The sequence below is a fragment of the Leguminivora glycinivorella genome, chromosome 22 (genome assembly GCF_023078275.1).
Source record: "Leguminivora glycinivorella isolate SPB_JAAS2020 chromosome 22, LegGlyc_1.1, whole genome shotgun sequence".
In the NCBI taxonomy this organism is placed as follows: domain Eukaryota; kingdom Metazoa; phylum Arthropoda; class Insecta; order Lepidoptera; family Tortricidae; genus Leguminivora; species Leguminivora glycinivorella.
This window is the reverse complement of record NC_062992.1, coordinates 9,068,124-9,086,053: the sequence shown is the minus strand read 5'-3', so window position 1 is coordinate 9,086,053 and position 17,930 is coordinate 9,068,124. Positions and strand designations below refer to the sequence as shown.

Sequence of the window (17,930 nt, the reverse complement as noted above, 5' to 3'; positions counted from 1 at the left end):
CGAAGTAAAATGTGTAATCACAGTGCATAGACTGCCATGTCTTGACACAGGCTTAAAACTATTGAACCTCAGTTTTGACAATTTGGCCGACATTCTTAACTTGATATGTGTTAAAATGTCAAATATTAATATTAGCGCCATCTAGCCGAGCGTTCCCCAAAGATGTAACGCCATCTAGGCCACCGTACCTTTTTCTCTATAGCTTTGAGGTACGTTTTTTTCTTAGACTTTATCCGTATATATGGAGTTACATATGTCTTTGGTTAGTACGTACCGTAAACCATAGGTAACAATGGCGGCACGGCGGTCACAGGCGCGCCGTCTTCTATAGTGTGGTCCCGCTCTAATCCGTACAAAGTCGTGTATACCATCTCTGTCATGTGCTTGAGTAGGGTATCTGTCATGAGCCTGAAATGAAAAAATAGTAGATTACAAGCAAATATAATAAATGTGTTTCAGATGCAAGAAAATTTGCCAGGTATCGCAAATTAGTATAGAAATTGTATGAAGTTCTATTTTTGAAATTATTACAGTTAACTAAAGTCAACTATAATGAGCTTATTATAATTGAGTCGGAACTGCCATAGAGTATCCAACACTGAAAAGTTAGCACTTATAGTTTAGTCTGTGGTGGCCTAATTGACAGATTACAGTCGACAAGTAGAAAATAGTACATTATAATACAAGTGCGGAAAAAAGGAAGTTCGAAACGAGTGGCGATAAATTAAAACACGACCGAAGGGAGTGTTTTAAATCGACACGAGTTACGAATTTCCTTTTCGCACGTGTATCGTACGACGTTTTTCAGTACAGGTGGCCCTCCGAAGTTTCGACCTGACGTATAATGATGAACTTCTCGCACTAGTGCGTAAAAAAACACCATCTGTACTGAAAAAGAAATTAAATATATGGGTGAATCAAATTTTTCATGCCTGTTATTGCCATTGTTACGGTCCCCTGAGTCACGCTGGTTATATGACAAATTATGCTACTGAAATTATGCAAGGGTACGTAGCCGAATGGCACAAACGCTCACGAAACGAAACGCTCGTAGCTATCTATCTCTATCGCTCGTGCGTATTGGCGCGACAGAGCCAGACTACCTTTCGCGGCGTTTCGTTTTCGTTTCGCGTCGCAGAAATGCCATTCCGCTACGGCAATAGACCCCGTAGCCGAGTGGCATTTCTGCGAAACGAAACGCCGCAGAAATGTAGTCTGGCTCTGTCGCGCCAATACGCAAGAGCGATAGAGATAGATAGCTAAGAAAGAGATATCTTGAGCGTTTCGTGATTATTTCTGCATTCGGCTACGCACAGAGGTCTTTTCAAGAAACAATATAAGAAACCCCCCCTCCCGCCCGTCCCCCGCGCGTCGCCCGTGTGGTGACGGGTTAAGAATTTCACCACCCCCTTTCTTCCCGTGGGTGTCGTAGAAGGCGACTGTGGGATATGGGTTAAATTGTGGCGTAGGCGAGAGGCTGGCAACCTGTCACTGCAATGTCACAGTTTCGTTTTCTTTCAACCCCTTATTTGCCAAGAGTGGCCCTGAAGCTTTAGTAGTTTCATGTGCTCTGCCTACCCCTTTATGGGATACAGGCGTGATTGTATGTTATGTTATGTAATAATAAGAAGATGGTAGTAGAAAGTATTCTTACCAATTCGATAGCTGTTTTGAAGTGACAGCTTGCGGGGGTGAGTCAGGATCTGAACCTACACCGCTAGCCACAGCTTCTCCTAACGTTTGTACGGCCGCCGCTTTTCCCCGGAAACCTTTGTCGATCCATTTTTCTGCGCGCTTGCCGCCTGAGGTCTTCAATACTTTTATGTACGTGGACGCTATTGCTTCACAGTACTGAAATTAAATAAGTATTTATATAAATAAAACTATACAATATTCAAAAAATTAACCATTATTATGTTAACATAGTAATGGTTAATTTTTGAATATTGTATAACTAACTTTATTTATAGTGTGTGAACCTGCCTTAAAAATCTATATTATTTATGGTCATGGTTCGTTAATATTTCTTGTATGTGGTTAGCTTTTGCACATTGTAATTTTTCCTCAGTCACCCGTTGACCGCGTATGCTGTAAAGTGTTCGAAAGGGTTCGAAACGTCCGGATGAATTGGAAATTCATTATACGCGATTTAATCCGTTTCCATAGTTTTATTTTATCAATAACTATCGCGGTAACCGAAGACAATATTAAGTATTTATAGATTATCTATCCTAATTCCAGTGCAGTGGTGGGCAAAGCCCGCCACCGGTTCTTCTAAATTGTTTGTGATATGGCCAGAACTGTAGTAAAAATGCATTCTTGGTGTAAATCTGGCCCGCCTCTAAAATTCCTTCATGTTTTGTCCCCCAATGAAAAAGGTTTGTCCACCAGTTCTAGTAGCAAAGAGGATCAAGTATTATCAGGGAGCGTACTTTTCATGCCGATGACATTAATCTGACGTCACGCTCCGTATAGGGTGATTCCAAATAGTTTTATTGTAAATTATTAATCATTAGTCGTCAATAATTTTAATCGTGTACAAATTACTTCAAATACAGTAGTCCATTTACATGTGGCATAAATAATACCTACTTGAAATGTGAAACGTGAATAAAATTATTTGATTTGTTTTTATACATAAATTTAATTAAATAGTATTGTTAACAACGGGTCACTATCAAATTTACCTTATCGCTAAAAGACTATATAGCTGACACGTCTGGATTGTGTTATGTCTTTGTGGCTACGTAGACATGAATGCTAAATGTGTCTTTAGCAAAACGTCTGGATCTTAAAACGTAACAATTTAAAATGATCTAACTGCAAAACATCTTCATCTTCGAATGTATGTATTACAAAACAGACATGAACGCTAAACAGTCAAGGAGCAAAAAATCTGGATTGTTTAATGTTTTTATTGCTAAATAGAATAACGACCCGTTAGCAAAACGTCTGGTTTTAAAATGCTTAAGTGTCTTGAGAATTCAAACCTTCTCGCACTGTTAATAAGAACTGTTCTGTTACATATTTATAAACCATGGCGATGACACATTATATTTCCGGACGTTTTGCTACTGAATAGTTCTGTGTTGACGTCAATTAACTAACTACACTTTTGGCTTTTTAGATATGCTAATCATACGGACTATGTATATTTCCAGACGTTTGGCTACTCATTCATTCTAAGTCTTAGCCATCCAGTTAAATTTACTTTTTGCTGATTGAGTATTCTACTTTCATGTCATCCCAGCTGAATTGACTTTATACTGACTGTATATTTAAATTTTCTGACATCTAGCCGAAATAGTCGTTTAGCGATAAGGTAAACTTGATAGTGACCCTTAACAACACATTACAATAAATACGTAGAAAAGAGAATTCCTCTCTAACGTAAAGCACACCATCCTTCTTGCATTCATTACCATGCAAAGAAATTCATAACTTAAAATGATTAATGACTAATGATATTTACAATAAAACAATTTGTGATCACCCTATATGGAGTGTGACGTCAAATTGATGTCATCGGCACGAAAAGTACGCTCCCTGAGTATTATCGAATAGAGTTACTGTCGAAGTAAAATATGTAATCACAGTGCATATACTGCCATCTCTCGACACAGGCTTATATAACTTTTGAACCTCCGTTTTGACAATTATGCCCATATTCTTAGCTTGATATGTGTTAAAATGTCAAATATTAATATTAGCGTCACCTAGCCGAGCGTCCCCCAAAGGTGTAACGCCTAGATGGCCAGCGTACCTTTTTCTGTATGGTTCTGAGGTAGTTTTCTTAGACTTAATCTGTCTATACGGAGTTACATATGTCTTTAATGTCTTTGGTCATAGTAAGCTCAATAAGCTTTATTTTCTTAGTGCGTTTGATGACGATATCAATCTGTAGATATTTATTAGATTAACAATTTTTTAAAGGCAGATATGTAACAAATAAGAGTTTTGTATGATTCACGGCTATATTCATCAGACTTATATTTACCGGGATATAGACCTAATCACGGTCTTTTTGATTTTTGTCGAGCTCCCGATATTTCGACACAGTTGTATGCATCATGATCACGGAAAACTGAAGAAAGCGGGTGGAAGGTAATCACGGTCTATATCCCGGTCAATATAAGTCTTATGTAACACATAGTTACCTCTTTAATTAATTGATACGGCAGTTCGTCGTTTTCGCTGTAGTTGCCTAAACTTCTGTACGTCACCATCATCCTCTGATCTACCGAACCTGAAAAGATACAATATAAATATTTACATGTAAATGTAAAATGTTGGCTCTTTAAGTTTATGTTTTTTGGAACTTATGCGCGAAATGTCATTTGATATTTGCCAGTCGCTTTTCGGTGAACGAAAACATCGTGAGGAAACCGGACTAAATCCAATAGGCTACCCCTTTGGGTTGGAAGGTCAGATGGCAGTTACTTTCGTAAAACTAGTGTCTACGCCAAATCTTGGGATTAGTTGTCAAAGCGGACCCCGGGCTCTCACGAGACGTGGCGAATGCCGGGATAACGCGAAGAGTATGACGATGATATGTTTACTTGATTGAGATACATACCTCTAACATTATAAACATATAGCTCTGCAAAGCGAGTGAAGTCACAGGTAACCGCTTTTTGCGAACCCATGTCAAATAAGTAGTTTGACAGGTATTGCGCCAGCCGCGGGTCTATTAGGGGACCCCAGTGTTTCTGAAAGAGAAAACTAATTTTAGAAGAGTATATTTATGTACATTTATTGAGATACTCTTAGGATTAAGTTCGGTTACGGGCATTTTCTGTATTTGGGACCCCCCAATTAGCGAAAGTTGTTAAGAGCGCTATGACAAAAAAAGGCGATATATTGTAAAATGTACAATATTTATCGGCAAAATTGTACACTTTACTCATACTAAAAGACAGTAAAAGTACTTGTTTCAGTTAGAAAATCTAATTAACTGTCGGTTCATTAAAAAAGATATGGAAGAAAAAGCTTTTTCAATTAGTAATGATTTTTTTTCTGATGCTCGTTTAGGAAAAACCGCGCGAAGCACAGATTTCGGAGCTCTTATTATGTACAATTTGATAAGCTCACTCTCATAAATGCGGTAAATTTAAATTTCTAATATCTTGTACTTTAGGCCCATTAAACAATATTTATCATTTAATCCTTTGAAATTGAGAAATTGAAAGTAAAACGAACTCAATTTTGTCTTGAAAATACATCGAAACAAGTGATCATTTCTCCGAAAATCTACATGTTATCGAAGTTATTTTAGTATATAAATAATCTGCACAGTGTGCTTAAATTGCTGTTATCCATTTGTCGTTATAATATTTTATCATGATTTTTTGCCAATTTTTTGAAAACTAGCCTTCCTGTCGCTATTTTACCGGCGACGGACGCCTGCGATTTCAGTGCCGCGCCGGAGCTCGAGGAGGTGAGACGTATGTCGCTTCGCTCTCCGAGTTTTCATCGCAAACGTCGAGAATATTTATCGTTGTGTGGGTCGGACGCCTTGTTTATACACGGGCTATCCTCGCATTGTGTGTGTGTAAACAGCGACCAACGAATTTGATCCTAGATCCGTAAATATTTGCTTTTGTAATATTTTGTTATGTTTGAATGTTAAAGTATTACAACGTTATGATGATAAATATGCGAAAATTACAATACGGTCAAGATGATAAGACACATCAAGATGGTACTCGGGATCTGATGATGGAGTCAGAAGGTGGTCACCAGTACCAGTGAACCATGTAAGTAAACGACTTCGTGTTTAGGCTCGTTTGGTTCGTCTCAACAAGACCTTTGACAAGAGGTGGTACTCAGGGTCTGATGATGGAGCCAGATGGTGGTCACCAGTACCAATGAACCATATGACTAAACCACTTCGTATTTAGGCTCAATGGGATCGTCTCAATAAGACCTTTGACAAGAGGTGGTACTCGGGATCTGATGATGGAGCCAGAAGGTGGTCACCAGTACCAGTGAACCATGTAAGTAAACGACTTCGTGTTTAGGCTCGTTGGGTTCGTCTCAACAAGACCTTTGACAAGAGGTGGTACTCAGGGTCTGATGATGGAGACAGATGGTTGTCACCAGTACCAATGAACCATATGACTAAACCACTTTGTGTTTAGCCTTATTGGGTTCATCTCAATAAGACCTTTAACAAGAGGTGGTACTCAGGGTCTGATGATGGGACCAGATGGTGGTCACCAGTACCAATGAACCATGGAAATAAACCACTTCATATGTAGGCTCATTGAAATCGTCTCAACAAGACCGTCGACAAGAGGTGGTACTCAGGGTCTGATGATGGAGACAGATGGTTGTTACCAGTACCAATGAACCATATGACTAAACCACATCGTCTTTAGGCTCATTGGGATCGTCTCAATAAGACCTTTGACAAGAGGTGGTACTCAGGGTCTGATGATGGAGCCAGATGGTGGTCACCAGTACCAGTGATCCATGTAACTAAACCATTTAGTAATCAGGCTCATTGGGTTCTTACTTCTTCTTAATAAGACCTTTGACAAGAGGTGGTACTGAGGGTCTCGATGTTGGAGCCAGATGGTGGTCACCGGTACCAATAAACCCATGTAACTGAACCTCTTCGTTTTTTTATGTTATTCAAATATGCGAGTTGATTTTTGGTGACCACAATCTCTCTTCATCATCAGACCCTGAGTAACACCTTGAAGTAATTAGAATTATATTTGACTTATTTTATCATCATATTAATATATACTTTACTCTAATACTTATCATATAACAAAAGCAAACATTTGGGATGGGATCTACTTAAATATGATCACAGTTTATAATTATTACTTTAAATTTTTAAATAAATTTTAACGTAATTAATAATATTTTGCGCTATATTCTAGTCTTTTCGTACAAAATAATGTTTATTAGAAATCAAAAGTTTATATCGAGATAGTAGATTGTGGTTGTTATCAAAATTCCATAGGAAGGATCAAGATTGTTTTGTCCATTATTGTAGTGCGAGCGAGTGATAAGACGTGCTAGAAAGGGTCGGCATATTGGGCTCGCGCGGCGGGTAAAATACCTAATTTCGCCCGACGCCGAAATGTTATAACGCTCTTAACAAAAATTAGATCACTGTCACTTTTGCGACGATTATGAAATTTCAATAAAAATGTTGTTTTTGTGTTAATAACATAAACTTTAAGCGATAATCTACATTCAGAATTTGAAAAAAGTAAATTTTTAGACAGATTTTATGCTTAATTGTCGTCACAAAACTGACAGTGAGTTAATTTTTGTTAACTACTTTTGCTAATTGGGAGGACCCAAATTTTGAAAATGCTCTTACAGTGGAGTTAACAAAAACGCCATGTGGTCTAGTGGTGAAGACGTTAGCTGCGTAAGCTGAGGACCGAGTTTGGTTCCCGGTCCGTCTACCGGAAGACTTGGCCACTTCTTTTTTTACGTGTATGATATCTATTTCAGTTTATTATTATGTTTTGTATAGTAGTGTGACTTATAAAAAATAATTAATTTTATATCTGAACACGTTCAGATAAATTGTGAGCGTGCACGGGAAAACGTCCCACTTTGTCGATTGCTATAAAGCCGCTTTGTCACTTTATTTATATAAAGATACAAGTAAATCTCGCCTTAATTGTAACCGACAAAGTGGGACGTTTTACTAAACACATTCACATATTTTTGATCGGGTAAGTGTGTATAGATGTAAACTACTTAAATCCACTGAGGTTATCTGAGAGTAATCACTGTGGAGTATGGTAAAATGGGGAAAAGTGTAAAAAAGGGAGCTCATAAACTCGAAATCTGAAGCGACGTAATTAATAAGGCCTGATTTAGACGGCGCGAGAACTCGCATGCGATTTTAGTTCGTTGCGGGCTGTTGAGGTTACATACAATTTTGCACAGCCGTCAAATACCGCAATGTAATTAAACTCATATGCGAGTTGTCGTACCGTCAATAGGCCTTAAATGACCGCTTTAGAGATAGGACCGAGTGGGTTTTATCTACCGCTAACTACAGAGATGATTCTATCAAAATGTAGGCAGGTTTCTGCTACTACACCCTGTTTTTATTGAATTCCGTTAACTTTAAGAGAAGATTCTTTATAAGTACATCAAATACAATTAATTTCTCTAAGAAACTAGCGCCTTAACTCTTGCAGTTATCGAGTTGTTAAAAAAATAAAGATAATTACTGAACACGTGTGTGACAGCCTTTACCAATTCCTAATGTTATTTGTTTTGACATGTGCCGTCAATCACTTGACACTAACTTGTATGTTATTCTTAAGGGACTCTCACACTAATAAATTCATTTATTATGTATGAAAATGATGAACCTTTTTTTTGCTAATTTAACTAAAATTTATATACAGGGTTCCTGGTTCCTGATAATGGACCTAACGACGCGACGTGTCGAATTTAACGGAAAACAAAAAAACACGGTGTATATTCGCTTGGGAGACGAAACAAAGTAACAACAATAAATTAATTAATTAATTTTTTATTTAAATTTTATTAAATTGTATTAAAAAGGTGTAAACCGGCCAAGAGCGTGTCGGGCCACGCTCAGTGTAGGGTTCCGTAGTTTTCCGTATTTTTCTCAAAAACTACTGAACCTATCAAGTTCAAAATAATTTTCCTAGAAAGTCTTTATAAAGTTCTACATTTGTGATTTTTTTCATATTTTTTAAACATATGGTTCAAAAGTTAGAGGGGGGGGGACGCACTTTTTTTTCCTTTAGGAGCGATTATTTTCGAAAATATTAATATTATCAAAAAACGATCTTAGTAAACCCTTATTCATTTTTAAATACCTATCCAAAAATATATCACACGTTGGGGTTGGTATGAAAAAAATATCAGCCCCCACTTTACATGTAGGGGGTACCCTAATAAAACATTTTTTTCCATTTTTTATTTTTGCACTTTGTCGGCGTGATTGATATACATATTGGTACCAAATTTCAGCTTTCTAGTGCTAACGGTTACTGAGATTATCCGCGGACGGACGGACGGACGGACGGACGGACGGACGGACGGACGGACGGACGGACGGACGGACGGACGGACGGACGGACAGACAGACATGGCGAAACTATAAGGGTTCCTAGTTGACTACGGAACCCTAAAAAAGTCTACCCATTAAATAATGCAAATTTTCCAGCGAGTTTTTGTCAGGAGTTTATATTTAGCACATATTTCAGGTATCCGTCACGGATTGAACGCGCATTATTCAGCGCGGAGTCTAAACAGCGCTCTTTTGATCAACTCCTGTTTATTTTGTTTGGGCCATCAAAATGATGACGGGGCCGGGAGAGCGGCGGGTGGATAAGCGGCAGCGGAAGCGGGGTGGATTTTTTAGACTGTGTACAATTAGTGTTAAATAACATTAGGTATCCTTCGAGATACAAACTGTATGCAAAGTGAATTGTTAATATTTTACAATAATAGCAATTTTAAAAAGTTGATTTTAACTTTTATCACCATGTTTTCTGGGACGTTTCCTTATTTGCCGAGGTACCTTAGTCAACTTACAGTACTTTTGTATTGAGATTGATTAAAATAGCATAGCTCGAATGTTTCCGTCTAAAAACTATGATAAAATATTATCCACTACAGAGAGTACGTCTGCGTTTACAATTCTCAGCCTATGAGAAATCGAAATCCTTTAGATATAAGAAAAAATAGTTGTTTGTATTGAAAGCAAAAAAAAAACGTTTTAAATAGATCATGCACCAAACAGGACTAGTGCGGAAGATAAAAATTTCCAAACCTCAGTCGCATGCCGAAAAAAATCATACATATCTGACATAGGTGTAAAATAAGATAAAGCTTTTAACACTCCCAAACATATTCTATTTCATTTAAAAAGAAACCAATACAAAAGAATTATTTCAGGCCAGGGTCCTTAGAAAAACTTAAATGTTTTTGTTTTCCATTCCATTTTAAGACCCAACGAATCATTATTTCACTTTACAAACCTTTCAAAATCATTCATTTAAAACCAACGTTAACTCTTTAGCACTTACCTGTACTTCTCACAAAAAATTCCGACCTTTACAATATCTCGCTGTTATATAAAAGTGTTGTCAAGTCATGTCAATAAGCTCAATATTTATTCATATATTTTTTTTTTATATTTTGTCAGAACCGTGTAAAAAAAAAGTCTAGTCCGATACAAAAACAAATTGCTCATTCGTAAAAAACACGTAAAAATAACATTAACTTATTTATTTTAAGTAACTTTATTATTTTGACCTACTTCAATATGTTTAAATCTGAAATGTACCTATCGATTACTTTAACATTTAATTGTATTACTAATATACTTTAACCAATCTATGACCTGACAACTATGTAATGTGAGCTGAAATAACAGACGGCGCCTACCGATCCATAAAAGGAGTACACGCGCCGCCGTCATGCGCCATAAATGCATAAAGAATGAAAGTATGTCTCTATAATTGTTCTTGTATATCAAATCAACAAATTGAAAAAGTTTTTTTTTTTTTTAACACACACATTACATTAATTTCGTTATAAAACGGAATTTTATATGGGTCACTTAAAAAAAAAATCTGAATCCGTTGCCTAATTCGTACATTTTTTGTAACTATTCTTGATTATATCACTTACCTAACAAAACCTTAGTACTTAAAACAAACACAAAATATTAGACATAATTCGATGTCCTTTACATATAAGACACAAATTGTTCACTATTTTACTTTTATTACACACTTTTCCACATTAACGTTGTATTGTCCTCGCTACTCGCCTGCCCAGGACCTGAGATAAGGCCATGAGCAATCCATCCTGTGCTGGCAATGCCGGAATATACTGGCTGTGCCAGCATCTGCGTCCAGCGACATCACGACACCAACAACCCCCTGCTGCATACCATCCTTTTATCCCTTATTTCACTGTGTTTAAATTGAGCCAGTTTATATCTCTTACGTTCACATTCGTATGATAAGTTCGTACTTATCATGAAAAAAGTATGTTAACATCACCTCTTAACAAAGTCTACGAACTTTATTTCTCGTCCGGAATTGAACACTGAATTTACACTGTAGGTAATGCGTCCGAAGTCACCGATTTTTATAACTTTTTTTTTTAATGAGAAAGTTTCACCAACTAAATTCACCGAAAATATAAATTTCAATAGTCCACACTGAAGTATTATAATAATCCATAAAGTGTCCTTCAATATTTTTTTTAAATTATAATATCCTTGGCCTTGGTTGCAATGGCGCGGCGCGGCGCGCCGCCAGTGCAGCACAAGGCCGCACTGGCAGGATCGCCATGTGATGTGGGACGTTGAATCAAACAACTATCTCGGAGTATAGAGTTATATTCCCTCAAATAACCTAAGTGACAGCTTATATAGTAGACGAATACACGTGTGTGGGTGAGGTGTAGTACACACACTACAAAACGTTTACCTATTCATACTAAAAAAAAACCACATCCCAAAATCGCTAGTTCCCTGGCCCCGATCAAACAATACCAATTGTCGACGGAGGCAAACCATGCCCCGGCTCAAGGGCGATCCTAATTTTAAACCCAATTAAAACCAGCCATCAGTGTGCGTAGCCGAATGTACAAACTCTCACGAAACGCTCACGATAATATCTCTTTCGTAGCTGAGCATTTCTTTTTTTTTGCCATTTTTTTTATTTTGATTTTTTTAGGGAATTTTAGGTCAATTGTACTCAGAATCACGAGTACTTTCAATCTCACTGGGAGACAAAAAGTGTCCCAGAATTTCCATACATTTGTTACTTTCCTCTTTTGTTACCCCACACAACATGTACGCAAAATGGTAACAAAATAAGAAAAAATCGTATGGGACAATTTTTTTAACTACTAGGATTGAAAAAGCTAGTGATTCTGAGTAGAAACAGCATATTTTTTTTTTCAAAAATATTGATCACATTTCATAAAAGTGGCAAAAAAAAAGAAACGCTCAGCTATCTATCTCTATCGCTCTTGCGTATTGCCGCGACAGAGCCAGACAACCTTTCTGCGGCATTTCGATGGCGTTTCGCGTCGCAGCCGGCTACGGGGCCTGATATTCTGTTTGTTCTTAAAAACGTATTGAAAAGTTTCCGAGCTTGTATTATGCTTATGTCGGCGCGTGACTTCGATATGGCGTTGTACTTTGGGGTAACAGTTCATATAAACTGTCGTGAGTAATTTATAGAAATTGAAGTGTGTGAAAATTTCAGATAGTAGGGGATCCGTACTAAGCTCGATTTTCACCGACGTGTTTACCAGATGAAAATAATATTTTATAAAATAGAATAAGTTTCTGAACATGTCTTACTATGGCAACCTCAATAAAAATGGTCAAGATTTTTTTTTTTTAATTTTTGAAAACTTTTTATTTTTAACTAATTTCGCCGACGTGTTTACCAAATGAAACAAACTCCAGTAGAAAGTGTACTCTATACACATTATGCAGCACCTCAGTTGCCTACCTTTTTTTGGTCCCTAAGACCTGGCACGTCGGTGAAGATCGAGCTTAAGTACGGATCTTAAACTAAGACTTTAGAATTAGATATGCTTTTCATTTTCAATAGTGTAGCTAGTGGTACTGGTATTAAGCGCCATAAAAGTTATCAGTTCTAAAACTCTTAATTATATTTTTCTTAGTTTGAATTATTTTCAAAATCTGGATCGAAAATGAAAGTATTTAGCTATGTGCTCTGGTAGGTATTACAATTTCAAAAAATTGTGACCTAAAACAATGGAGAAGAAGAGGAGGAGAATCCAAACAAACAAAATCAAAATTCCCGAGTAGAACCGTACAGTCACCGGCAAAAACAAGTGATGATTTCTGTACCTTGTCACATTAACATCTTGTTTGAAATGTCATACAAAGTTGTCGAATGATTAAAAGCGACAAGGTACAGAAATCATCACATATTTATGCCGGTGACTGTTCGTACACGTCCGCTAACTCTTCGGTCAATAAGACGATGTTTGTAAACTTTGTATTGACAGTTAAATGGAATCAATCCGCAAGTGCTTAAAACGTTTATATATCAAAAGATCACAAAAAAGTTTGCTTTGTATAAGAACTATGTCAAGGCTTGTATATTTCGCCACATTCGATTCGTTACATTTAAATCGAGTTAGACGCGTGTAAAACGTAAACGTAAAACATATTTACGGCACCGTGCTGTAAAACGGAGCAACTAAGTATACTTTATAGACGTGTTTGTGTCGTATTAAAATAAAATAGTGGAACAATATATTCTCAGTATTCTGCCCGCGATTTCGTATGCATGGAAAAACCAGACAATGCTAATGTTCGAGCCGATATGATCTATTATATTTTTAGTTTGGTATCCAATTTACCTAATAGATGTCGCTGTCCCAGACGGAAACTGGTTTTTATAGAACTATGTATGAAAGAATCATAATAATATCAAATGTTTGGTATCGTAGTAACGTCTCTTTTAGCAATTTTTTGAAGGTTCGCATTTAGCGTTGGTCTACGTTGACAGCGTAGGTCTATGGTTTAATTCGATTTGCTTTTTGTATGTCCGGATGTACTCCGTTAGGCAATGGTCCCACCGCGAGCTAGTAAACAATGAGCTATCGCCTATCGGCTATAAAAACGAACAGAAGATAATCACTCCCGCGTAAATAAAAGAGACACGGCGATGTTTATAGTTACTCGCCCAGCGGTGAGCTATCAATATCGCCGTGTCTCTTTTATTTGCACGGGAGGGCTTATCTTTTCTTCGTTTTTATAGCCGATAGCTCATAGCTTACTAGCTCGCGGTGGGACCAGTGCCTTACAGGTCATAATTCTCAACCGATTCTCGTAATTTTTTGCAAATTACTGCAAAAATGCTGTAAATGTATGAATTGTAATTGTATGACCTTAACTCAAATGCCGAAAACCATATTTCATCTTAAAACTGTTTTGAAAGTGCCAACAATATTTCATAAACCAACACTTGATTAACCGAAATAAATCAAAGTAAAGTAGAAGCGGATACCATAAATATGTAAAATGAAAACAAGCTTATGACGGTTAAAAACAGCTTAATTCTTCCACATTCCTGGACGGTTTAGTAAACAAATATGAATAATGTACGTTGAAATTCATTTGGTTTTTAATAGCTGGGTGTGTGGCTAACATGTTCAATGCTCATCGTTTAGTTCGTAGTTGCGATACCAGTGTGGAAAAGAGGAAATTCAAAAGAAGTGGCAATAAATTAAAACACGACCGAAGGAAAGTCGGCATAGGCACGTAAGGAACCACTTCTGGCACTAGTGCGATAAAATACTGAAATCTCTCTTAGCAAATAACCTAAACACAAAATAAAAATTTGACCATACCCCGCCATAGTGGACCGATTTTCATGAAACATGGCCATGAACACTCCCGACTTTCAGCTTTCAAAGAAAAAAAAAGTCTAAATCTTAAACTGAAATAGATACCATACACTAAAGAAAAAGCGATCAAGCCCACTGGTGGCGAAGCCGGGGATCGAACCTGGGTCTCGCTAACGCGGCTGACGTGCTAAACCGTTACACCACCTCGACCGTAAATTATAATAATTTGATTTGTTCCCTACATCGAAATATAAATCGGTTCATCCGTTCGGGAGCTGCGATGCCTCAGACAGACACACACACAGCCAAACAGACAGACAAACACACAGACAGACACGTCAAACTTATAACAACCCGACGTTGCGTCGGGGGTTAAAAAATGACAAACATGGCAGCTTTACCGACTGTCTCCAGAGAATAATTTGAATTCATAATGTAACCTTGGCACAGTACACATTATGGCTGCTTTCAAAAAAAACGTCAAAATAATGTAAAATTGATAGTTTTAGTCGGTGAAATACTACACTTTCCGTTATCCAATAGATTTATTTAATTCAAATTTCAGTTAGAGCATCTTATTATCTTGATTTTTATAAGACTGGATTTTTGAAAACCAAGTCACTAAATTAATTATGATTTTTTCTCTAAAGCACGTTTAGAAAAACTCACGTATAGAGCTGAATTAGTCGATCTTATTTGTAAAATTTGGACAATTTTGATTACTAAAACAGGTAAATTTATAATTCGCATACCCTGCACTACAAACTTCTCAGACTACATTTTTATTATAAGGTTTTAAAAAACCGGCCAAGAGCGTGTCGGGCCACGCTCAGTGTAGGGTTCCGTAGTTTTCCGTATTTTTCTCAAAAACTACTGAACCTATCAAGTTCAAAACAATTTTCCTAGAAAGTCTTTATAAAGTTCTACTTTTGTGATTTTTTTCATATTTTTTAAACATATGGTTCAAAAGTTAGAGGGGGGGGGGACGCACTTTTTTTCCTTTAGGAGCGATTATTTCCGAAAATATTAATATTATCAAAAAACGATCTTAGTAAACCCTTATTCATTTTTAAATACCTATCCAACAATATATCACATGTTGGGGTTGGAATGAAAAAAAAATATCAGTCCCCACTTTACATGTAGGGGGGGTACCCTAATAAAACATTTTTTTCCATTTTTTATTTTTTCACTTTGTTGGCGTGATTGATATACATATTGGTACCAAATTTCAGCTTTCTAGTGCTAACGGTTACTGAGATTATCCGCGGACGGACGGACGGACGGACGGACGGACAGACAGACATGGCGAAACTATAAGGGTTCCTAGTTGACTACGGAACCCTAAAAAGAGTAAACGAGGCTAAGACAAAATCAATTTTTTTCAGAAATTACCTAAAATTAAATGACAATTTCTTTGAAAATCTACATCACATCGAAATATTTTTTGTATTTAATGAATCTGCAACGTTTACTTAAATTGCTGTTATGCCTTAGTGATTATAAATTGCTATTATTTATTTTTGGCAATTTTTTGAAAACGAGCCTTCACTGGTACAATTATTACCACTTTTGGACATTTTCTCATATTTTGTTAGACCAAGTAGAAAAAGTCCTATAATGTGATATATATTTGTAAACTACTCGCAAAGCCCTTTAATTTGATACCACACACGGTATGATCAAGCGCTCGGTTGCGATTTCAATGTTTTTCACACGAAAGCCCTCTTATCTCTAATTGGTGAAACTTATTATGAATGAAAGAACTTTCCTTTTAGCTTTTACGTGACTTTATGTTTACTTTGAGAGTTATTATGGCATAGTCCTAAAAGCTTCAAGTTCAGGCTTCAGGTTTGTATGTACACTTGTACAGTCACCGGCATAAATATGTGATGATTTCTATACCTTGTCACATTAACGTCTTGTTGGAAATGTCATACGAAATTGTCAAACGATTAAAAGCGACAAGGTACAGAAATCCTCACTTATTTATGCTGGTGACAGTACTGTGGTACAGTATATGAAGACAGATTGACAGTATTAGTGATCCACCCCGGCTACGCACGGGGATTAAATCATAAAAATGGTGATAGTGAGTTATACGTAAAAGATAGACAATATGTGTGTTTTTATTCATTTCCGTTGACTTTAAAAGCTCGGCCACACATGCGCGTTTTGATAGCGTAGGCGGAGCGGCAACGATAGCGGTGCGCCGGATGAACGCTGGCGTTGCGCCCAGCGGACGCCGACGGGAACTAACGAGCGCGGATTGCGAGCGGAATCCGCTCCGTAGCGTTCCGCCGGCGCACCGCTATCATTGCGCTCCGCTAACGCTACTCTATCAAAACGCTTTATGTGTGGCGGAGGCTTAAAAAACGGTTGAAAAATGGAAATGAGTCTAACATTCTCTGCAATTTAACGGAAAACAAAAAACAAGGTGCGTAGACCACTAAGGGCCACTTGCAGACTTGGCCAACGAAATTTGACAGTTGACAGTGACAGCCCACTAACCCTGAGTTAAGTGGTTGTTGCAAGTGAGCCTAAGCTAAAAGTCCCACAAAAACAAAGACAATCGCGTAGGTTTATAAACCAAGCGACACAATCGCTAATAAAAATAACGATGTCCAAATATGAACCGTGAGGTCAGCTAGCAAATAGTCATTATACTGACAGCACTCCCTTAATATTTGCCCAGGTCGGCTGTTAGCCAAATTGGATACCACGTGTATAGAGGACACAGGGTTATTTCTACCCAAAAAACGTTGCACACTCGAGCAATTTGTAGACTCCATGTCATATTAAAAAAAAAAATATCTTATTGCCAAATGTTTCTCATTTATGTTTTAAGTGTGTGGAACAACTATGTCATGTAACTCACGACTTATTAATAATAATCCTAGATACTACGCTACTTATGCACTCGCGACAAAGAAGGGATAGCGTCTTAGCGAGTCATCAATATCTACTAAGTAGGTACTCGCTAAGCACGAAGAAAAGTGAACCACCTGCATATAACTTTGTGAGGTAAGTCAAAGTTACGAGTATATGCAGGTGGTTCACTTTTCTACGTATTTAAGCTAGCTAAGCCCTCCTTTCCGGTACCACTAGTACTCCTAAAATTAGGGTAAAATAGTACTAACTTCGCTCAAATTCTCAGGACTGATTTTAAGATTCATGGAGTCTGTTCGGAAAGACAAGAGTCGTGGATAGTATTCCGAACCTCTATAAGTATAACCTAACCTTAAAAAACAAAATTAAAATTTTGAAAAAACCCCCGACCGCGACATAGTAGACCGATTTTCATGAAACATGGCTAAGAACACTCCCGATTAACTCAGCTTTCAGACAAAAAAAACTAAATCTAAATCGGTTCATCCGTTCGGAAGCTATGATGCCACAGACAGACACACACACAGACAGACAGACAAACAGACAGACAGGTTAAAAAATCGCCGTCAATAGAAATTGTCAACAATGTAAACAAACCACTAGAAGAAACAAGTTCATCTATTTGTATAGAGGCCGAGCGTGTCAAATTTTGTACTGAAGTTGTT

The 17,930-nt window shown here is 37.3% G+C and overlaps 1 protein-coding gene across 4 annotated transcripts in view; it reads right to left on the bottom strand.

Moving 5' to 3' along the window:
* The window catches only part of LOC125237923 (MTOR-associated protein MEAK7), a 52,220-nt gene that overhangs the window by 15,038 nt on the left and 19,252 nt on the right, over window positions 1-17,930 (bottom strand). For all 4 annotated transcript variants that reach the window (XM_048145163.1, XM_048145162.1, XM_048145165.1 and 1 more), the window contains exons 3-6: window positions 4,577-4,709; window positions 4,158-4,246; window positions 1,655-1,851; window positions 275-408 (exon numbers count right to left, since the gene is read on the bottom strand). In XM_048145163.1, coding sequence (XP_048001120.1) covers window positions 275-408; window positions 1,655-1,851; window positions 4,158-4,246; window positions 4,577-4,709 — 553 coding nt within the window. The remainder of the gene's footprint in view (window positions 1-274; window positions 409-1,654; window positions 1,852-4,157; window positions 4,247-4,576; window positions 4,710-17,930) is intronic.